This window comes from Denticeps clupeoides, chromosome 9 (assembly GCF_900700375.1).
Source record: "Denticeps clupeoides chromosome 9, fDenClu1.1, whole genome shotgun sequence".
NCBI lineage: Eukaryota > Metazoa > Chordata > Actinopteri > Clupeiformes > Denticipitidae > Denticeps > Denticeps clupeoides.
In genome coordinates this window covers 7028022-7051876 of record NC_041715.1, presented here as the reverse complement: position 1 = coordinate 7051876, position 23855 = coordinate 7028022, and the positions used below count along the sequence as shown (strand labels likewise).

The following is a 23855-nucleotide window of genomic DNA, read 5'->3' as shown; positions in this document are numbered from 1 at the left end:
CTTAACTTTTGTGGTGACAGGGATAGAATACTACCAGTAAGAGCTGCTCTCAGAAGGTCAAATGACCAAGTTAAACTACACCTCAGACTTATCAAGAACACCACATAAATGTGACTCAACAGGAAGCCTGCGACCTACATAACCTTCATGGCATGAAAAAAGTGTCTGCGTGAAATATCAAGTATTACGTTCTCATGCACCTCCTCTTCTGCTTCTCTGTTTGCATTCAAAACACCACCTCACTGTGAAGACACAGGCTTGCCTACCCTCTGCAGAAATTAAAACCTGGCCTCAGTGCTGCAAGCCAACCTAACATTGGGAAAGCCATCAGGGCAGAGAAGTGATAAAAGACTCACTGATGAATGCAAAAAAAAAAAAAAATAAATAGAAAAAAGATTAGATAAAGGTGCAAGCTGAGGATGTGAGGAGCAACAGGGTGATGCAATGATTTGAGGCCTCCAACAGCAGTGCGCTAAAGCTATAGTGTTGATGTTGCCATGATCAGAACATATCACCACACAATTCACAACACAACAACACCCAGAGTGCATTAAGGTCTAAAGTGCATAATGTAAGTAAAGTCATGTGCACGTTAATTCCAAGGCTGCATCTACAGACACATCCTTATTTTTGACACAGGTCATTATTTTAAGGCTATACAAATGACATGATTACATATCGTTAAAGGCAGAAATGGATTGTGCATGATCACTGACATTGTCTATGTACAAAAAAAAGGGTTACAATGCATGCCGGAGCCCTTACCTCTTTGGCTCTTTGCACAGCATCACTTGGGGGATTTCTGATCTGCGGAGACGACTTTGTGTTGATCTTGTCGTACAGCTGAAAGAGGGAAAAATAGGGGGGTGGATTGGGGTGGGGGGTGTTCAACCCACATGTGAATCAGGAACCTTGAACAAGGGGACAACTCATGAAAATAAAAAGGCCATCTGTAAAGCCGTGATGAAATAATGAGTGAGTAATTAAGTAAGATGGCAGCACAGAGGAGAAAATTTCCATCACACTGAAAAAATATAAGCCATTATCTTTAGGATTTTTATACGCATCACCATGTATAAGATGGTAGAGAAGGGGAAAAAAAGAGTGCAAAAACGAATTGCACAATAAAAGCAGGATGGCCTACAGATCAAATGTGCTCACAGATGCACCACAAAACATATCAAACAAGAATGAAATTGCGCATGCAAAGCTCTCACATGTTGCCTCCTGACCTTGATAGACATAGATAATGCATCCACATAATGCAGATATCAGAGGTCCTTCTAGCCAATAACCAGTACAGTAGAGTCATAAGTACAGTTTTGTGCAGGACCTAAGAAAACACTTAGTGTAAAGTAAATACATATTTAGGAGATCTTCCTTCATCTATACAAACAGAAGAATTGCTAGGACATTTTCAGTTGATTGATTGAACAGTAGATTGGCTAAATGTACTTCTATCACAGCAACAATTTGCAAGTAAACATTATCGCTGTTGGCACAGATAACATCACAGACCATTCTGCTGCTGCTGCGGTTGTTAAAGCTCCAACACTCACGTTTAATGTGTAAATATCAAAAATAGCTTGTAAAAAGGAAGTGCACATATCTCAAAAAACAAATGCTGAAATGGAAATTACAGATAATAAAGCTTATCACATCACTGCTCTAGCTGCGTCGCTTCATTATGCTCATCTACAGCAGCATAATGAAATAATGAAACACCCCCACAGAGAGACATATAAACTGTATAGCACTTACCAGTTGGGGTGCAATGGTTAAATTACTGCATAAAAGAAATTTCTAGAAAATCTATCTACTGTACACTGGACTCACATATCATGGGGCTAAACATCAGGAAACGGCTGTGGCCAGGGCTGTGAAAGGGGCCAGGCGCTGACAATAGGCGTCATTATTCGCTACAGGGACTGCATTCGTACTCAAGAGTACATGAGTGCATGACACCTTCAACTAACGCTTGCACACAGACGCATGGAATCTTACTGTATACCCCTTCCCCCCTATCTGCCAGGCTATAAACTGGGCAAATTCAAATAGCCTGCATTCACACTCAACTCCACAGCTGCACTTCCATACTAATCCGATTCAGAAGGAAGGCTGTACCCATACACTCGGATTCACAAAAACACCCTTTCACACCACTTTGCACATTCACATTATATACAGAGAAAGAAAGAGAGAGACCAGACTAAAAGACTTTTGTTAAGTTTTGAGCAGGCGTGGCGATCTCCAGCATTACTAATTGCACTGATTAAGACAACACCAGCACAGTTGCAGTGGCAAATCATATGACTGCAAAGTCACAGGTTCAAAACACACTTACAACCATAGCATGTACGTAAGATGGTTTGAGGAGACTGTCGCCTTCATTAAGAGCTCTGGATAAGAGCTAAATAAAATGTAATGTCTTGAAATATAATTCCAATTCAAAATGACCAAAACTGTACAACCGCAGGTCAAATATGAAAATATAAAATTTTATCAATATTTCCAGGCCCACCCCCCTCAGATTATCAAATAAAAGTAACACATTATCTAGCCTCAAAGACTCAAATCGACTCAAACGCACATCGCGCGCGTGTTAATTCCAAAATTCCTGTAAGAGATAATAAAGTGTTTGATTACTGATATCAATCACAGACAGGTTTGATAATTAGGTTCCCAGGTGAGCCTAATTTCAGGGAAACTGCTTAATGAAGGTTTTCCACATTACTCAGTTTGTCACGGTTTGTTAAAAACCGTGTGTATGATTCAGAGAGAGAACAAGTTTGTTCAGATAAATACAAATCAAGGACTGTTTCAGTCAAACAATTGCACTGTATTAAAAGAATAATGGAAAGTGAGATGGTAGGCCCCTAAAGGTGTCAAAATTACCTCTGCAAATTATGTGGCCACATATTTTCCATGGTATTAAAAGAAAGAACTGTGCTATAGAAAAAGAACTGTAAAAAAAATCATATCATTTTCAACTAACCATCTCATCCTGCAAAAAATACCATTGAATCTTTGGCTGCTATGGGTATAAAGGGGGGAAAATGTATTGTGTGACCACCCTCATCCCCTGAACTCAACCCAATTGAGAACCAGTGAAGAATCGTTAACAGGAAGAATAACTCCAAACATCAACTACATCAGCTCTGGCATCGAAATGACATATAAGCAGAAACTATCCAAGGACTTTTGAATGGATGAAAGAGTTGTTAAGGTGACATCAAAGAAGAACTCTTGTTAACAAGTAACATGATCTATGAAAAGCAAATATATCACAGATTTCCATTTTTCCATTATGCATAATAATATGGAACACTATATATTGTAGTGATTGTCACATGTAGAACAGCAGAACAGCACACAGTGAAATTTGTCCTCTGCGTTTAACCCATCACCCTGAGTGAGCAGTGGGCAGCCATGACAGGCGCCTGGGGAGCAGTGTGTGGGGACGGTGCTTTGCTCAGTGGTACCTTGGCAGATCAGGATTCGAACCGCCAACCTTCTGATTACGGGGCCGCTTCCTTAACCACTAGGCCACCACTGACCCATTTGACAATCACTTCACTTTACTCACTTTACTATATTGAGTAATTTGCTAAAATACTGTTGGTAGTTCTGTTCAAATACAGATTATTATATAACCTAATATAATTGTTGATAAAAAATATCCTATTCTCTGTCAGTGGCATCAGAAAAATTAATGGAACCAGCATATGCAGGATAATTCGGAGCACAGTGTATATCCATAGCCAGTTCACACAGGATGTCATGAGTACATTTTGCTAATAAACAGATTGCACACACACTCACATACAAACACTCATGCAACTTTGATGTTTTTCAGAATTTGACAATGGGACCTCACTCACATCCAGTAGTGTGTGAAGGTTCTGGTCCTGAAATACATTGTGCAAGAAGTCCAGGTCACTCTCACTGCAGTCTGTTAGTGCATGGATCTCCTCTAGACTGTCTAGGACCTGTGAAACAGCCCCTACAAACACACACACGCAAGAGAATTTGTGCTTTATGCGTGAAATGTACAAATAGCAAGTATGTGCATCGCAAACCTCTGTCACATATGCTTTTCAGTATTTCATCTGATAAAATGTGACCATTCAGAGAGCACTTCATATGCCACAGGAGCACTAATGCGCAGAACCTCTGACTGACAAGACACACAGGCAGGGCATCAGAGTTACAGGATGTGATGAGATACCTACTTTCTGCTGCGAGTAGTCCTGTGGCGAGGGCAGCATTAGAACAAAGAAAACAATGCAACAAGGTGAGATTAGATCACTAAACTGAGGCGTGCAAATGGGTGCAAATTGCGGAGCAAGTGGCGTGTTCCTGCACTAAACTATGCCACATATTTACTAGTTCAGTGAATCACTGAACGCTTTAAAATAACAAAAATTCTATGTAAAATATATCCTCTTTGGTTTGATAAGTTTAAAAAGAGGAAGGAAAAAAACACGTTTGAACAGAAACAGGAAGGCAGTAGAGTGCATTATCTTCAATTAACTGGCTGTTTAACTCAAGCAAATTCAAAGAAAAAGGAAGAAGAGTTGATATGGAAACAAAGGAGGGACTGAGCATTTTTTACTTTCAGAGAAACGTCATAATGTAACTGCAAGCTGCAATAAACATAAAATGTCATTTGCTGAAATATCCAAATATTCACACTATTTTGAAGACCGAAGAAAAAGTGCTTACAGCTAAAATTACGAATACCCCAAATGTTGCTGTATAATCTATGCAATAATTCAATAATTCAAGCAAAATAATAATTCTGTAAAGATTGTGCTATGCAGTTGACTTTAAATTCTTGAGGGATTTAAATAAAAAAATAATGATATCTGATATCTGAATAATTCCGAAATAAGAATTGAATTAATTAATCTATTTATAATTATAATGACTATTTCTGGATATTGTGAGGTGGTCTGTGGCAGCAAATACTTCAATACCTTTTCGGCTTAACAGGAAATGTAACTAGTGCATAGTATTACCCTACAGTTTTTGTGGTATTGCTCCATCATGAGTGACAGCTAAGGAGACAGAGTACTGACATATAAAGTAAAGTGATTGTCACATGTGATACACAGCAGCACAGTGAAATTTGTCCTCTGCATTTAACCCATCACCCTGAGTGAGCAGTGGGCAGCCATGACAGGCGCCCGGGGAGCAGTGTGTGGGGACGGTGCTTTGCTCAGTGGCACCTCAGTGGCACCTTTGCCGGATCAGGATTCGAACCGGCAACCTTTTGATTACGGGGCCACTTCCTTAACCGCTAGGCCACCACTGCCCCATGTAGTGTAGTGTAGACTTAACCTCACTTTACTGGGATCATGAATGTGTTATCCTGTATGGTTAAAATAGTCTAAGCAGCCCTGTTTAGAGTACAAGACAGAAATGCACAGTTAATGTAAAACAGTAGTTTCACAAAATACATTCAGTTTCAATGAATGTAAAGGATAAAATCAAACCTGAGGATGTGGGGTCTTCTGAGAAGTCTGGTATGTCTTCTGGTGGGTCCCCATAAAATGAGTTGAACTTGTGACTGGAGACTGCAGCTAGAACTGCCCCCTTCAAAGAAAAACACACACATACACACACACGGTACAAAAACCTGCCATGTGTGTAGCACATGACACCAAGTCTGAGATGGTGGCCAGCTGCTCTCACCTTCAGCTTCCTCCGGGCGTTAAACTTCCTGAGCTGCTCCACCGTCTCAGGCAGGTGAATTTTATAGGCGTAACGGTCTCTCTCCTGTGAAACGCACATACGCACACACATACACAAACAACACTCGCACACATTACTCAAACGGTACAGGCACCTCAGTACTCAGCACATTCGGAAGTGTGGTCTGATGTCTCCTGCCCATCCCTACCTTGAGCCAGGGGTGGTTCAAAGCCTCATAGACAGTGATTCTCTCGGCAGGGTCCAGCATCAGCATGCGCCTCACCAGGTCCTTGGCACTTTCTGAGATGTGGCCCCACTGCCGAGGGTTCATCTTTAGAGGTCAGAGGTCACAAAGGGAAAGATTATGCACAAAGTGGTTACAATGGCCCTTGTTCTTCACACTTAAAATGTGTTCATATTAGCTGCTTGACTATCTGGAATCACGATCGGTTCACATTGTGCCAAACGATATTGTGACGATTTTCCACAGACAGTGCTGTGTCTGATCCAGGTTTTTCATGACGTATACATTTTCATTTACAGCATTTCTCAGACGCCCTTATCCAGATCAGTAGTTACAGGGACAGTCCACCTGGAGCAACTTAGGGTTAAGTGTCTTGCTCAGGGACACTATGGTAATAAGTGGGATTTGAACCCGGGTCTTCTGGTTCACAGGCGAGTGTCTTACCCACTAGGCTACTTCCACCCTGTATATGGCTGGGTCAGGGGAAGCCCATATGTACATAAATACCTTGTACTTCCCCTTGATGATGCCCTCGAACAGTCGCTCTTTGGTGCCATAGAAAGGCAGGCAGCCACTGAGCAGGATGAAGAGGATGACCCCGCAGCCCCAAACATCCACAGGTTTCCCATACGGTTCCCGCTTCACCACCTCTGGGGCCATGAAGTGAGGGGTACCCACTCTCCCTATCACACAGGAAATTGCACAAATAAATATGCATACACTAACATCCAAGAAGGCATGCAAACATTAAATAAACACAATAAATCGCCTTTTTTGTGCATTATTACATTCCAGCCCCATAATTATGGATCTATATGTGAAGAAGCGAAAAAAAATGTGGGTTCCTGCTTTTTTATTTAATATATTTTATTTCAGTGCATTTCAAAAATGGGTTAAAATAACAACAATTTTGTTGTGCATGGCTCACTTCTGTATTTGAAACAGGAAGTCCCTTTCGATGCACCTGATGTTTCAGTTTATTTAAAGATCCCCTATTAGGAAAATTTCACTTTAAGATTATTTAAAATGAATACGAGTTCCCCTAGCCTGGCTTTGGCCATTCTGCTTCGCCGGTCAGAGAGCATCAGCTCAGACGGTCGGATCTGGAATTTGTCCCCTTAAGGGGAAAGATTATCTTCCATTTCTTATGCTTTGTCCGCATTTAACCCAGAACCCAGAGAATTTCTCATCCCTCCCCTAAAAAAGGAACTCCAGCGACCGTCATGGCTTGAAAACATGCAAAGCATTCCAATTGCTCAATGATTGGAAGTGAAAATGAGCACAAATTGAAACAGCTGTAGAAACAGTGGGCTAATTTAATTTTTTACTGGAAAAACGCAGAAACGACTTCCTGGTTGTGGCAAACATTTGGTGTTGATGATGTAATTTCCGCGAATACCCGCTCACTTTTATAGGCCCCTCGTCCTGCCTCTCTTCTCCTTATTATCATTTAAAGTGGCTGAATTTCAGAAAGAGACTTCAGATATAGTATTACAAAAGCAAAACAAAATCATAATAGGGGACCTTTAACATAATAATAATAATGATACTTATTTGTACTATTATAACATTAATTAAACTGTTCAATGTCTGTGAACATGTGGTTTGTACCTCCAGCCACCAGACCCGATTCTCCTAACTGTATGGCCACTCCAAACCCTCCGAGCTTCACAGGCGCCGAATTCTCCTTAGAGGCCAGTAACACACAGTGGGGCTACAGGATCAGAGACAGAGGATGAAGTCACAAACATTAAACTACACTTTCTGTTTATGAAATGACTCTGACATCAATCATATCAGCATCTTCACATTTCATATTTCATAGCAAAACAAATCCTGAGAATATTTTTTGATATTTTTTATAAATGCACCATGGGGGGGGGCTTGGGGTGGAACAGTATTTTAAATACACTGTATACAGTGTATATGGTAGCATTGACAACAAAGACATTGACTCTCTTGAAAATGAATGCATATAAACACACACAAACACACCTCTCCTCCTACCAAATTAGTTATTTTAGAACAAAGAGAGGCTGTTTAATAGTTTGAAATACCCCACAACAACATCTCTGACCTTATTATTAACACAGTAAAGAACAACGCTACCTCTGTGTTAACCACACTTTTTCTCATTTAGAAAAAGAGAGAGAGAGAGATAGAGAGAGAGGGAGTGTGTTGCAGATGTGGTGACCATGCAACTGCACTTCCTGTGTGTATATATCTGTCTGTGTGTGTTAGTTAGGTTGGGCAATCAGCACTAGGCTAAAGAAAAGGGCTCCACACAATTAAGCACATGCAAGAAAATGCTGAGCGGCACTTTTCTTCATCTGTTGCTGAGAGGCAGACACGGCTTTTCACCAGAGGGTATGCAGTGGGTGAGAGGCTCCTTACAGCATTTCTGTTTCTGTATGACTGAGCTTCAGTGCTTGAGATCTGTCACACAGTATCTAGGTAACCAAATACTAAATGGTATTAATATGCAATTAAGGTATTTAGTATTATGTTAATGAAATATTTACTCTTTGTAGATCTTTTATTTTCATGGACGTACAGCTGGTAGAGGGCCATTTTACCAAGATAGAAAAAGATTGTAATTCAATTGTTCAATTAAGATATTTTTTTAATGAACTTTTTATTTCCAGGAATCAAATCCCAACAGCATGATGACTAACCTGAACACCACAAGCACCATAGCCTCCTTCGGCACCACCAACAAATCCACCAACTGTACAGTAGAAGACATCTCTCTGGGAATTTCACTGGGTGTGCTCTACTCCCTCATTTTCCTGATCGGCTTGGTTGGGAACGTTCTGGCACTCTGGGTGTTCCTCTGCATCCACAAGAAGAAGAACTCCATTTACTTTCTACTCGTCAATGTGGCCATGGCCGACCTCCTGCTGGTGGTCTGCCTGCCTTTCAGGGTCATATATCACCTGAGAGGCAACAAGTGGAGTCTGGGCCCCACACTGTGTAGAGTGATCGGTAACATGTTCTACATGAACATGTACATCAGCATTACCCTGCTGGGCTTGATAAGCATTGACCGCTACCTCAAGATCCATCGCTGCAAAAGCAGGAGGAAATTCCTGAGGGGCAGCTGGAGCGTGGTCATCTGTGGGATTACTTGGGCCGTGGCTCTGGGATGCACAATTGTCATGATCTCCACACCAGAACAAATGCCTAACAAGGAAAAGTGTTTCCACTACCGACAGACGGAAAAACTCAATATGGACACCTGGATTAAGATCTTTCTGGTAATCCTGTTCTGGCTGGTCTATGCTGCCCTTGTGGTCTCCTACAGGAAGATCACTATTTGGCTATCTAAGGCATCGAAGAAGAAACCAGACCTCCCCAACGCACACAAGTACAGTCAGACTGCACGAAAATCTTTTTTTGTGCTCTTCTTGTTCACATTGTGCTTCGTGCCGTACCACATTGTGAGGATCTTCTACATCATCTCACAAATCAGTAAGACGACTTGTCACTGGCAGAATGTGGCAGATAAAGCCAACGAGGTAGCACTGGTGATATCCACCTTCAACAGCTGCCTAGATCCAGCCATGTATTTCCTACTGTGCAGCTCTGTGCGGCGAACCACCAAAGAAGCCCTCCAAAAAGTTTTCTGGCAGCTTGATAAGGGCACAACCACCACATATAGCAGTGAAGGGAAGAGTCTGAAGGACCGGAGGTTGTCTGTGGGCATGATCTGTAATCCCAACGTCAAGACTGAGACCTTAGATATGAAGATGTGACCAATTTTCTCATGCTTATTTTCAGTGAGCTGATGTTCTATGCATTGATGTGTTCAGCTCAGTGTCATCAAAACAGCAAAGATAACTGAGAAATGTTGTTAATCTCTGGCATTCATCGCTGGAAAGATAAGTTTCCTAACAATGAAGTTGAGGATTTTTCAACTCAGAGCACAGCTAGCATAATAGAGATCAGTATGGTATGCCAAAAAAGCATGTCATACAACCTTATGACACTAACATTATTTTAAGCAATTCATATTCAAATCACACTTGAAAGACACTGTAACAAACTACTTAGCTTTTTTTATATCCGGAGAAAAACGCAATCTGCAATGTTAATGTTACTTAAATGTAGGGACTGTTGAGGGTCAATACATTTAATCCAATAGTTTTTTGAGAGGAATAATAATCAAACAATTAATTAATATTGTGTTAAATGCTAAAACATATCATTTAAGAATGTCATTGTACCATCATTGAAATATGAGTATAAGACACCACATAGATTTCTCTTCCTATGATAAATGCAATGCACCCCCTCCTGGTGTAAGTGAGTAAGTGAACTAGCAAATGACTGAACCCTCTCTTATAATTATGTCTGGTTAAACACAGTCGCTCTCTAGACTTCTCCATGAAACTTTTACAGTTAAATACAGAATTCATGTAACTCGCAGTGACGGCAGATGTATAACATTATTAAATAACATGACAACTGAACCAACCTATTTCATTACTTTTCAAGTGTACATGTACATTAATTGCTTACAATGCTGTTTTAAGTACTGCAGTATTTTCCTATGCTTTGTACAAAAAAAACTTTTTCACTTTTTTATTCTCAAAAAATTCCATGGGTCTTCATTCATGAGTCCCAAAGACAGTGCAGGTATTTCTAAAGTTGGACATACTGTGTCTTCATCCCTCCTCTGAGTGCTATTATTAGTAAGATAATTATTGTTACCTAAAATAATTTTATAAATAAGCAAAAAAGCACTAAGAGCTTCCAGGCATAGTGCTCTTCATTCTGCTGTTTAATGCTCCATCAACCACACAACTTGCCACCATAACTACCACTTCCTCGCAGCTGAACAAAAATGTGTACAGTTAAAATAAAGCAAAAATTTCAAAAGAGCAAACATGTTTTGATTTGTCTGATTGATTCATTTATGATTATTCTAATGTATATGTGTATTAAAATTGGTATTTTATAGGAGCAATTTGAGATATAAGGGAACTCTTATTATAAACCTCTATAACCTGTAGTTTTGTGGTATCTAGAGGAAGTAGTGAGTCTGACATCCTCCCCCATTCTCATAGATTTGATCTTACTCCGAGTCCAGCCCCCCAAGTGGAACAGAATTGCAAAAATTAAAACACCAAATTTTATCCTCTGAACTCTCAAACTGCTGTATATAATCAAAGAAAGAAAAACATGCACTGCAGAACAACCTACAGAGGGCACCAATTCCCGCACCTGGGGTGAAAGAAGCAATCAGAAACTTTACAGTAATGTTCTTATCTGAAATAGGCAAGGTTTTAGATGTAAGCCAATGATGGTATTCAAAGGAAATGCATGTGTAAGCAGGTGTTTCTACAAAATAGATAAGCGACAAGACTTTTGTCAGGGACTGTATTAATAATATATGTACTAAATAACATTAACTTTTTCGTCTGTATATTACATGATTGTATTTAGATTTGTGATAAAAGGAATTGTATAGAATTAGTCTTTATCTTTTTTATTTGATAAGTGTAAAAATGGTTTCATTACCAAAGGTAAAAGCCATGTATTCTCACATCGTCTCCTATTCTCATGCATTTTCCCTCACTATGAGTTCTGGAATTATGTTTTATTTATCTTTCAAACAACAGTGCCTCACCAATTTTTAGGCCCTAAAATGTTAAATATCAATGGTCAAAACCTAAACAGCACACATGCACTGCTGCAACACAACCTGCAGAGGGCAGCAATATGCACACATGTGGGAGGAAGTGGTCAAAATCCTCACATATAAAAAAGGGAAAGCTTTCAATGCATGTCACTGATGGCACTGAAGTAAAAAGCTAATGTAAAGCAGAGACTGACAGATAAGGATTTTGATTATCATGGTTTCATGGCATGGAGGAAGCAGAAATGAACAAAAGGTAGGATGTATATTATTATATACCTTTTTCTGTGATGTAGGGAAACTTACTGTCAAGCAACCATCACTACAAATACTAAAAGTAGTGATACGCTTCAAACTGAATGATTCCCATGTGACATTTTTGTTTTGTTTTACAAAAATTCACCCTGCCAGTGACACCACAGGGCTCAACACGTGGATATTCAACATTTTCACTTGCTTATCATGCTAAAAAATGTTAAATGCATATTTTATAATATTGGTTTGTCTAATTAAAAAGACTATATTTTTAGCACCATGTGAGGCAAGTTTCTTATTCTCTTGCCGTTGATGGAAAGTAAGTGTGTCACTCGTTAAATTATGCACAATTGACGAATCGGAAGTTTGTTCATCTTACATCTGCTCTACTGCTTTGCAACTGCATGCAAGGGTGAGGGGTGTTTAGTCAGCTCAACATTTCAATACCTTAAAAGGGGTATTAAGAGTAGATAAAGGAAATTACCAGCCAACAAATTTGACAGAACTCTGACATCAGTCTTCCTTCCTCTAGCAGCCTACTCTGCAAACTGCACCCTGAGAAGATCCACACTGAAGTCCTGCCCTGGCTCTATCTCTGTCTGGCTCTTCTGGGCTTCCTGACCAATGGCCTTGTCCTGCTGGACCTCTGGAAGGCTGAGAAAAAGCCGATGGTGATCTTCACTGTCAACATGGTTGTGTCTGATATTATCCTGTGCTGTAGCTTCCTCTTCAGGTTTGCTTATCTCCGGCTATATCTTGAGTGGAAGAGTGGGTCTCCAATCTGCACTTTGTCACAGTATGGCATAATCGGCATCTTCTACATCAATATTTACTGTAACATGTGCTTCCTCCTGTGGACCAGCCTCAACCGCTATGCCACTGTTGTCCAGCCGCACAACGTCCTGTTACAGGTATTCAAACAACCTCGCTTCTGCCATCTTATCTGCATCACAACATGGTTGATCTTCACTCTGGCTGTCTTTGGCAACGTGTTCTACAGCCAAATGAATACAAAGGCAATTCAGGGCTCCTGTTTTGATCAAGTCTACAACAAAAAGACAACATACAAATCCTCACACATCTTAGGCATAATTATCTTCTTCCTAAACCTGGCTCTCATGTCAACCAGCTATGGCCTTCTAGTGTACCACCTGCAGCGTATACACAGGACCAGCCTGGTAAGAGCATGGTTGGGACCAGGTGGTGGACTGAGGGTACGTCGGAAGATAATGGCATCGGTTGTGCTGTTCATCACCTGCTTCCTGCCCTATCACATCCAGAGGACCATCATTATACAGTCGGATCCTGGTGACTGTGTCAAACAACAGAGGAATTCCTACACACACAGCATCACTGTCCTGGTGGCGGCGCTCAACAGTTGTCTGAACCCAACCCTGTACCTTATCATCCGGTCTACGTTTTGTAGGAAAAAGCGGCCAGTCACACATGTAACTGCTGACAACTCCAGATGTAACCAAGACCCCGGAAAACATGATATAACAGCACCTGAAACAATCTGAGCATATTTGGTAATCATACAGTTTCAGGCTATTGCAGGTATACCAGAAAATTAAATTTTGTTTGTGTTCTTTAACTGATATAAGAATTGATACATTAAGTGATAAAGTAACAGGAAGATATATTTTCTATGTATTAACAGAAGATACTGTAATGTGGCTGATGTATTCTGTATTTTCTCATTTACTGAGTAACTGTACTGTAAAATATTTCTATCCAAGAACTGCCCTGAAAGAGGCTTCTGATTGTAACAAACCCTGTCAGGCACTAGAGGCTCCACAGAGGCTGCATAGGACAACCATGACAAGGAAGAAGTGGTTCCACAGATCAGTATGGCTCAAAATGCTGTAATTTGACAACAAACCTCCAGAAAGTTCCTTTTTTGGTGTAACCTTATAATATGAGGTGAGGACAGAGAAAAGTTCACCTGACACATGATCAAACTCAGAAAGATGAAAGAAAGATAATTCTGCAATATTTTACATTATATAATATGTTATGCATGTGAAATAAAGGACCATACACAGCAGCAGTGGCTTCCATTTGTCTGCTTGCATAGCACCACCCCAGGCAGAGCAATTGTCCACTTCCTCTGGGGTTATATATACTCAGATCATCTATGAGCTACTTCACACAAGAGACACTCACGCAGAAAAAGGAGTAACCAAAGGGTAACCAGCAGCAGTAATACGGTAAGAAACAGCTCTCTACATAAACTGAAATACATTATAAACAGGATTACCTGTTTTAAATGGACATGCATCTAAACATGGCATTTAAATTGTCTTTAAATATCAATAACACATTTGAGAAAAATTAATACATTAATAACCAAACAGAACACCATAATAAGCCATATACAGTTCCAAGCTCGAAAATTATGTGAGATTTAAGTTTGAATGAAATGTATTATATCATATTATATGTGTATTATATATGTATATCCTCTTGTCTACATCTAGAGAGGACATCTACATGGAAAACGCCCTCACATTTAATGTATCACTGGACTGTGGGCTCAATTACAATGCCTCCTCCTTGTGTCAAACTTCCATTACCCACCTGATCTTACCTGTACTCTATTCTGTAATGTTCCTGACCAGCCTCTCTGGAAATGTGCTCTCTCTCTGGGTCTTTGTGTACAAAATTTCAGAGAAGAGTCCCACCCACATCTACATCATCAACCTTGGTCTGTCCAATTTGCTCCTGTGCCTCGTCATGCCATTCCTGGTGGCGTACTATTCCAGGGGCCACTCTTGGCACACAAACCATCTCATCTGCAAGGTGGCCACCAATGGCCTGATGCCAATCCTGCATGCTAATATCTGTGTGGGAATGTCCATCCTTACCTGGCTGGCACTAAGTCGCTTAGCCACCCTCATCAAGCACAGCCATTCTAACCGGCCAAGCCGCTGCACTAGAATCCTCCCATCTGTCTTCCTGCAGCAGCTGCGACACAAGCGCTTTGCCTGGATGGCCTGCTTGGCAACCTGGTTGGTGGTTGTTGCTATCCTAATCCCCACAACCATAATGTACTCTGCAAACACCACAGAGGAGCAGGAATCATGGCTGCCATGCTACAATAAGGCTGCAGAGGTTGGGGTCAACCAGTCACAGATGACAGCAATTGTGGGTATCATCGCCTTCTTCTTATGCTTCCTGCTGGTGTTAAGCTCCTATTTTGCAGTAATGAGGCACATCTGCCGCTTGCGGAGGTGCAGCGCTATCTCGAACAGTCACCGAGTCTATGCCAGAGTTTACCGCAACATTGTGGTCATCCAAGTGGTGCTAGCCACCTGCCTGCTGCCCCACCATGTCTTCAAGGCAATCTTTGTGAAAATGGCATTCCACCACACCTCTTCGGAAGACACAGCAGAACAATGCCACTCACTGTCCAGCTACGTGGAGGTGAAGAACCTGTTTCTCTGTCTGGCAGTGCTGCGCTGCAGCACGGATCCGATCATGTACTTCTTGCTGGACAAAACATTCCGTAAGCAAACACTTAGACTGCTGCTGCTGGTTTCCACCAACGGAAGCGGCCAATCCACTGGATCAATGCAGGAATGTGGACGGACATCACAGGGCTCAAAGGCAATGCAGTGAAACCATTGTAGTTCTGACTTTTAAATGTGCAAAAAGTATTGTACCATGAGCCCAGGACAAATCCTAGTATCAGAGTTGACTGTGCCCATGGTTGTTAAAGATTTGTAAAGCTAATGAACTGGCTGTGGGTAAAATGATGCAATAATACATGAAGGGTAAGGGTAATTTTTTTCATGACTATGTATAAATACACCCTGTTTGTGTCTTGTCAGTGTTGGATCCATGACATATACCTTTCTATTACAGTTTAATTTGAATCCTCAAATCTGCTCTTCCTGGTTAATTATAGACACAATTCTGTTGTGATTAATGTTGTGGGGTATTTTTTTTGGCCTTTTTGTTCCAAAATGGGTGCTCACCACTCATTTAAATTTTGTGTATTTGGCCAAACATCCCTCATATAACTCATATAATTGTGCAACGAGGACGACTCATCAGTGAGCATCATTAAATTCCAAAAGGAGTCAAAAGGAAGGGTACACGTCAGTGGTATTAAATTACAATAAGCTGTTGTTGTTAGGCAGAGATACAGATGAGCTTTTGAGGTAAATACCTGCTTATAATTATGCAGGAGGAAATTTGCTGCACATTGCCAGGAAGGGTCTGAAAGTATAAACACTGATAGATAGTGAGGTTAAGTGTATTCATTTAAGTATATATTGCTGGACACACCTGTGATGGACACATCTGCTGCCACACGGCCAGTCAAACAGTGGTAAACCTCATGCACTGAAAACCCTTGGTTTAGTTTATGTGATTAACTTTCTTAATGTTAACGTTACACATTTCAAAAATAGGAAAGACAGTCAGGGGACAGGGCAATTTGTATTTGTATATTTTGTTTATGTTTTTATATAGGTTTATATTTGTTTATAAATTGTGTGATTTAGGATAATTTACTCACACCTGATAGGGTATGTTGTCTAGAGATTGTTGTAGGTGTTCTTTGTTTTTGTCGTTAATGGTCTTATTAGCTATTATATATGTTCCCTTGTGTGTTAAATCTGGTAGGTTAAATTTTAACTTTAAGTTTTTTGGTTTTGTTGATCTTTTTTTATGGGCCCTTACTAATATTTGTGAGCTGTTTTATTATTCTTTGGGGACCTGCCTGCCTGCTCGGTCCCTCACACTTCTCATATGTTATTGTCAAAAGCATGATATCATTAGTAATCCTAATCAGGGACCTAATTAATCAAATTAATGTTATCCAACATGCACTAAAGTGCATGTCATTCGAATTACTTAAGAGGTGCTAACATATAGGGATGTTAGAAACTATCAATACAGCAATATATTACAAAATTTGATGTGGTGATATTGTATCCATACAGTGAAATCAAATTTAGTCAATTGAGTGATGTGACCCACACAGATTGTACACAGCATCTTGTATATCAGCTCTGTTTTTTTTTTTCATTTTCAGTGAATATAAAAAATAGTAGAATATAAAAAATATGTACAGTATTACAAAATATCATGATATATATTTGTGACGATTATAAAGAACACAGCCCTTGTGCAATTATTTGCTCCATTCCAGCATTGACTGTGACAACAGGAAATGTATAGTTCATTGTGGAAGTCATGGCTTTGAGAAAACATGGTCTCCCAATATTGCTAATGTGCAGGTTTGAGTGTTGTAACAAAATTGCATATCTGAACATTTCTACTACTCCTGGTCTTAGGTTTATTTTGATTGGGATTGGGATTTTACAAGCCATTTGAAACACATCTATTGTAAGGTTGTAAAACCAGAACCTGTTATCATAACTTGACAACATTAGCAAAATGCTGACATTGTAAATAGTACTGAGACCATACTTTGGGCAGATACCACAGCAGCACACTGAGACGCAAACAGCAGAGTATCTGGACCGCTGTCATGCTTCTGACACAAAAGCAAAAGCATGACCCTGATCAGCATGTATCAACCTTTTTTTGGACAACCACCAGTAAGTTCTGTCAGAAACAGGTAGTGAAAATAGAAACATATCATCTACGCTTGTAGTTCTGAGAAGTTTCTATTCATTTGGTGGCTGACATCCCAGTATGAGTATACATTTCTCAGGGCTCTACACCAAATCAGTAGACCAGCCCTCAGTCTGTGAGGGAGTCATTCTGAACGCTCTTACTTCTGCTTCCACTTTGAAATCTGAATTCAAAGCAAACGGTGACAAGTTACAGAAATTTCAATTAGCTTTATGTCCTGTCATCCTGTCAGTGTTATGCTGTCTGATGGCACAGGTGCGATTCAGAGAAAACACAGAGCTGCCACAGGACCATACAGCGATATAGGATCTAGAGGGCAAAACACGTGCGCAAACACGACTTTGTCCACGTGCTAAGCATTGTAGATGGCATAACAGCTGTAAAAACTGACAACGGTCACATGTGCAAAACTTCCACACATCTCAGTATCAGTTCTATGTGGTGGACAGCCCACAGCCTGGCTGATGAAATGGGTCAAGAGACTGTGCTCTTGTGTGGCGGTGCTGTGTCATACATAGACACCACCCAGAGTGAATAGCAAGGAGGGATATCAGACACAAGAAAGGCATTATGATGCTTAATTTGCATGCACGGAGAGTGCTACACTTTGATGCATCTGATAAATATTCAACAGATAACAGAAAAATGCTCCTTTTCCATCCCTGACGTTTTATGTGATGACCAGATAAATATAAATAAACAATGAATTATTCAACAGGAAATTTTAAAGAGGGACAAATCTCTCATGTGACATTTGACACTGTGGATAGAAACTGCTGACAGAGAGAGGTGTTCACACACAGGCACACATATGATCTATGATCTGCCTGGCTCAGCAAGGCTTTTGTCATGATGGGTATAAAAATGAACCCAGACAGGCCTGATGCATGCCCAGGATTGCCATCCAATTGTGTTTACCATGCAGGCCTCTGCTGCTTGCCTGGAGGCTGCTCTAAATGTTGACTGAAAGGTGAGACCAGGGCTGATGTCCCAGGTGACAGGAGTTCAGTGTTTAGTGCCAACGTGAGAAAACCTGTCAGCTGCGTTAAACTGAGTCACTTGCTCCCTATAGAGTTTCTGTTCTTTTTTTTTCTAACTCACAAACTACAGGGTATCATTTCCTTGATTAAAGCTGAACAGAGCACTTTCCTGTTTATCACACTGTGCGTGATTACCCCCACTGACACATCACTGTCATTCTGAGCCCACCTTTACATCTCGATGAATGACGTTGTTGTCGTGGCAATAGCGCAGCGCTTCAAGGATTTGTCTCATGTAGTGACTGTCATTGAGACAGAAAAAAAACACAGATTAGCAGTTTCAGAAATTAAATACATGGTCCATGAAATTACGAAGACTTACCTGGCTACAGCTTCACTGTAGACGAAGCCAGCATCTGCTCTTTTCACAATCTCGAAACACAGATCTGCTCCATCCATGCTGAAATAAAACAAAAAAATGCTGTTCACATGAAAAACAAAAGACACGTGTTGAATTTGAGTTTCAACACAATTTAATTAAGCACCATAATTTGTTTTAATAGACTCAGTCTGTTGGTAAAAGGCCGTAATTTAATCAACGCATTTCAAGATCTAAACTGTTCCTGCGTAATCTGTTATTACACAAACAGAGAGCTGGATTGGTAGTTATTTCATCTTCTAGACAACTAGGAAATAACTAGCAAGGAGTCATTTCGTGTTTTTATCTCTTTACTTGTGATTTAACGTGACATTAGAGAACACTCCCCACATACTATGTCCATTAAAGTGCCAAAGTGAGACCTTTATGCAGTTAGTACGGTGCAGCAGTATTTGCAATGGCAAACCAGAATGGCAACAGATCTCCGAATGTTAATCCTGAATTAATTAAATGTCACCATGTTTTTGCTTCAATGTCAAGACAATTTGTGCTCCTATCGCGTTCTCCAGCTCGACTCTCTGTTCCTGCTACAGCCTAGCCTCTTCCTGCCCCACAGGACAAATACTAATGACTGACACCATCATTATCAGATGGCACAACTGCTGCTTAGAGAGAAAGTTCTGCTTTCACCGAGACAGTTCACCACCTCACTGTGACAGCTAACAGGATTGAAGAGACCTCAGTGGATGCCCCATCATTCTTACTTCTTCACAACCCATCTGGCCTTTTTCAGTTCTCCATCACGTCCTCTCTCTTTATCCATTTCTCTCACTGTCGGGGGGATTACTTCTAGCCACTCACTTCAACATTCCTGTGTGGTGCCAGATGCGTCACATGGCTTCCAATGTCCTCTGTGTGCATGAGACCTAGCTTTGATTCCTTCACCAGAAATAAAGTCACTTCTCTTTATACAAGGCTTGTGACTTGTTACTGCAACAGCCAACTACTGATACTAGCATTAGCAAAAGTCTTAATATTAATTGCCGCCTGAGTGTTGGCACAGTTAGTCATGCCTTTTGCTATGCTCTGCTGAGTTTTTCCATCTTAATTTTTTGCAATTCTGAATGCAAATCTGCATTCTATCCTGGTCAATATCAAGTCAGTTTAATTAAATGGAGTACTCAGATCTGTTTAAATTCTTATTAAATAATTCATGAATGAATGTGTCAAATGCAGCTGTATCAGCTGATGTTGTGTGCAGTACTATATTAATGACTCGGTGCCCCTGCCACTTTATTTGATGACAAAATCTGTTAATACCAATGTACAATATGCATTTCTAAACATTTCATATTTGAAATAGTGAAGATACCAGGCAATTAAATAGCATAAATGTCCCAAATAGAATAACCATTGTTGTCAGCATCCAGCACTTAATGTTTAATCTTCAGATTATTATTTAAAGATGTTGGGCACCAGGTCTTGTTTTATGTAAAATTTAGTAGCCTGGAGCATTGCACCAGTTTTTAATACTATGCCATTCCCTTAGGTAATTACAGGCACTGTCTCGAGTACTGAATGTACATATTTAGTGAAAATGCTAAGTGGGTCTGATCAATCCATTTTACACGTTAAGGACTAAGCATGATTGGGGCATTGCTTCTTGTGTTTCACTTCCTACCCTGGTGAACCAATCACTTTGGTACAGAAAAAATCTGATCTCAACAGACCACAGGAGGCAAACTGAAGCATTATTACTAAAACATGTGGCTTATTTATAGCCAAAGCTCTATTTTGTCCCAATCTTGCCCTTGCTGTGTAGAAATACTTTTACTTCTACTGTTCAACAATGTCATGTCCATTTTCAAAAATTGAATTTCAACTAATATTTAATTGATTTCCAGTTTTAGCCATTGTTATCTTTTCTCCAGAATGATGGTCCTCAACTGTCCTTCCAGGATTTAATTTATTGGAGAATTCTTAGCCCAATTTTAGTCAATGTGGTGATCACCCTAATTTGTTTATTTACTTATAAACATTGTTATGTCTTATGGGAATGTGTTTTATTAGTGATGTTTTTGCTTCCCTCTATTGATGTAAATTAGTACTTTCTGTTTGACTTCAACCATACTCTGATCCAGTCACATGGTGTTAGTGAGTCTTAATTCTGTGCACGATTAGGAAGTTTTGATAAGCCTTGCGGTGTTAACCAGCTTCTACTTCTGGATGATTTTTCTGCTGTCTGTAAGTAGAATATATGTTCAGTTAATTCTGGCATCGCACTGATATTTGTAGATGTGTCTGATATGCTGTGTATTGTTTATTTAAATTTTACAAAAAAAAAAAAAAAGACAACAGTAAAGATGATACAATTTTACTCCAGCCTATGACTTTCTCTGAAGTTGTTCGCTATCTGTTGATTTGTGTAGGGTAACACAGGAAAACAGAATAAACATGATCAGGTCAAGCTTAACAATGTTTCTAATTAGAAGGGCACCAGGAAAATCTAGTTTGTAACAGTGGAAACCGTGAAAGTGCACTTACAACTCAAAGACCATATAGAGCATGCCATCTGAACTGTAGGTCTCCAGCAGCTCTACAATGTGTGGGTGCTTGAGCATGTGACAGATGCTGGCTTCTCTCTTGAGGTCTGGAAAGAAAAAGAGAAAGATAAGTCAGAAATGGTAGGTTATGTGTCTTTTCACAAGCCTCAGACCTTCAGGTAGTGTTAACAATATCTTAAGCATTGTATGTCCTTGCATGTTTTAAACCTTATCATGGCGATGCTGTATCAAACACTGTCACACTGAAAACACCAGCAAACAAGAAGAGATCTTCATTTAACCACACATTTTCTCTCTTGACCCTGCTCTTTTATTATGACACATACAAGTCACCACAGGAGTGAAATTGTGGTAAAGGGTGCTTGGGGCTGCGATCACCTAAAAAGAATGTCCAGTAGCCAATTAGACTGTGACAACAGACTAATACTCTGTAGCCATTTGGGAAGGCAGTGGAACACAAACTGGATTAGGTTTATCCACGGCTGGCAAAAACCATATAATTTCTTAAAAGCAACACTAATCAGCATGCGATAAAATGCATTTACAAACCACAAATATATCATATAATATCACATCACAATTTTTCTTTCTGCTTTGTCAAAGTATCTGAAATGTACCTTTTTTAAATGCAATTGAGGCACACTGAGTCAGGACCAGCTGCTTTCAAATTATGCAACTGGGAATGGCAGTCAACTGGAATCTGCTGTATGTTAAGTCCATGTAACCGGTGTTGCCACTGCCACAACTCACAGCAATAAAACAAAAGTATACATTTCCTACATTGTGCGCTACACAATTAAACCAGTTCTGGCATTAATAACTGATAGTGAGTGAGTTTTAAACTACAGATACAATAAAACGATTCACTGAAGCATGGATGCCCGTACGGCCCTCATATATCCATGACTGTAAAATGGCTGACCTTATTGATATTACACAATATATATGTATAATAATAATAACATTAATAACTAAGATAAATGATGCAAATGTTTCATGGACAGCACTTTGAGGATCACTGATGCAGAGTGTAAATACTATATTGTTTCAAATGTCTGTCTCAAAATTAAGTGTCTCAAATCTATAAAGTCTATAAAAAATATACAATAGCAGTAGATGGTGCCAAAATGATATTTGGTAACAATACATAAAAAATATATAATGTATAAACTCGTACACTGTAACTGCTCTCTAACTGAGTGAGGTACTCATTTCCTGTATACGGACTTCAGGTATGGTTGGTAAGGTGAGGTCTTAAAGGTTCCCTATCAGTGAAAAACAGGATTGCCAAGAGAATCACAATCACTCAGGCAATTTATATAAGAGACAAAAATGTGTCCGCCCAAAGTCGGTGGAGCCACACCTGACAGCACAACTCTGCTAATCTCCAATCCCCATCTCTTAATTTCTCCTCTAATTCTCCTCTTCTCCACCTGCACATAATTTATCACTGCATCTTGCCATGGTCCTCATTGTTCTGCTTTGCCTTCAGGGTTTTTCAATTCATGAAATTCCCAAATTTCATGCTTCCTTGAGGTGCTGAAGTGCTGCTGCAATTCATTAACTGCACGGTGGCTCTTCCTTTTAAATCACAAGAAAGATAACAGAGGCATTTTTAATCTGCCTCGATCACCCAGCTCGACTCCTCTTCCTTTTTTCTCCCCGGCTCCCCCCTCCAGCAGGGAGTCGGGCAGACGAGAGCAGCGTGATGACAACTCTTATCATCACTCTGCTGGATTGCCTGGGGGAAGACCAACCAGCAGGAAAATGCCCTGCAGTCGAGCCCTGAAACTGTGTATGTCGCAATGTGTGTGTGTTTTTGTGTATGGCATTTATCATAATTTCTCAGTAAGCGTCAGTTGTACAGCAAAGGAGGAACTCAAGAATTATCATTGCTGATCCTCACTAGGAATAAGACAAGAAAAAGAATATACTAAAGGCAAATAAAAATATTTGTTATAGGTCATTTTGTTATTTGTCATTTGTTATTTGCTTAACCTATTACATGTAGGTAGTTGCTACACAATTATAATTTACTGGTTATAAGGTCAATCAATAATTAATAAAATAAATAAATAATATCAATAATTTCACACAGTCTAGCTCCATTTTAATTTCATCCAAATGAATTAAAGAACCTGCATGTTGGTCTGTTTGCAATTTCTGCTGACATATCCCGAGCAGAGGAGGATGAAGGGGATATGGAGGAGATGCACGTCACGCTAACACTCACTAACAAGTGCTGCCTTCTTGTTTGTATCTGTTTCCAAAGTATGATGTAAATAAAGCCTAGAATGTGTATGTGTGGGTGGGTGTGTAATAGAGGGAGATCACAACAGCTGTGCACACAATGTGTACAGGTAGGAGCAATATGGCCCTTTCCTAATGTGTGAAACAAATAGGAAAAAAAGCTCTGTCAGACACGACCACCTTTAATAATAAGAATTAGCACAGGAGACCCAAGGAAAAAAACATCTGAGACAAA

At 40.0% G+C, this 23855-nt stretch overlaps 4 protein-coding genes across 38 annotated transcripts in view; 3 read left to right on the top strand and 1 right to left on the bottom strand.

Moving 5' to 3' along the window:
• Positions 1–23855, bottom strand: part of caska (calcium/calmodulin-dependent serine protein kinase a) — a 102940-nt gene that overhangs the window by 14959 nt on the left and 64126 nt on the right. For 22 of the 30 annotated variants that reach the window (XM_028992215.1, XM_028992220.1, XM_028992224.1 and 19 more), the window contains 11 exons: positions 21351–21456; positions 18810–18887; positions 18657–18729; positions 7553–7655; positions 6449–6624; positions 5906–6028; positions 5698–5781; positions 5499–5598; positions 4233–4250; positions 3882–4003; positions 766–843 (listed from right to left, as the gene is read on the bottom strand). In XM_028992215.1, coding sequence (XP_028848048.1) covers positions 766–843; positions 3882–4003; positions 4233–4250; positions 5499–5598; positions 5698–5781; positions 5906–6028; positions 6449–6624; positions 7553–7655; positions 18657–18729; positions 18810–18887; positions 21351–21456 — 1061 coding nt within the window. Of the gene's footprint in view, positions 1–765; positions 844–3881; positions 4004–4232; positions 4251–5498; positions 5599–5697; positions 5782–5905; positions 6029–6448; positions 6625–7552; positions 7656–8616; positions 8638–18656; positions 18730–18809; positions 18888–21350; positions 21457–23855 lie in introns of those variants that run through there. The other 8 variants (XM_028992237.1, XM_028992243.1, XM_028992218.1 and 5 more) reach the window with 2 other exon arrangements.
• On the top strand, positions 8187–10774 carry gpr34b (G protein-coupled receptor 34b). Of its 3 annotated transcripts, none has more exons than XM_028992246.1 (2): positions 8187–8319; positions 8587–10774. In XM_028992246.1, the coding sequence occupies exons 1-2, from the start codon at positions 8248–8250 to the stop codon at positions 9694–9696; spliced, it is 1182 nt and encodes a 393-aa protein (XP_028848079.1). In that variant the 5' UTR covers positions 8187–8247; the 3' UTR covers positions 9697–10774. The 3 variants fall into 3 exon arrangements, with proteins under 3 accessions (XP_028848079.1, XP_028848080.1, XP_028848081.1); XM_028992247.1 differs by having other exon boundaries at positions 8212–8395; XM_028992248.1 differs by having other exon boundaries at positions 8219–8308.
• LOC114797355 (probable G-protein coupled receptor 82) lies at positions 11708–13867 on the top strand. Of its 4 annotated transcripts, none has more exons than XM_028992253.1 (3): positions 11708–11838; positions 12370–12570; positions 12700–13867. In XM_028992253.1, the coding sequence occupies exons 1-3, from the start codon at positions 11813–11815 to the stop codon at positions 13355–13357; spliced, it is 885 nt and encodes a 294-aa protein (XP_028848086.1). In that variant the 5' UTR covers positions 11708–11812; the 3' UTR covers positions 13358–13867. The 4 variants fall into 4 exon arrangements, with proteins under 4 accessions (XP_028848086.1, XP_028848087.1, XP_028848083.1 ...); XM_028992254.1 differs by having other exon boundaries at positions 12370–12748; positions 13118–13867; XM_028992250.1 differs by having other exon boundaries at positions 12370–13867.
• On the top strand, positions 13973–15483 carry gpr82 (G protein-coupled receptor 82). The gene is made up of 2 exons (XM_028992249.1): positions 13973–14047; positions 14318–15483. Exon 2 carries the CDS (start codon positions 14331–14333, stop codon positions 15456–15458), a length of 1128 nt encoding a protein of 375 aa, XP_028848082.1. The 5' UTR covers positions 13973–14047; positions 14318–14330; the 3' UTR covers positions 15459–15483.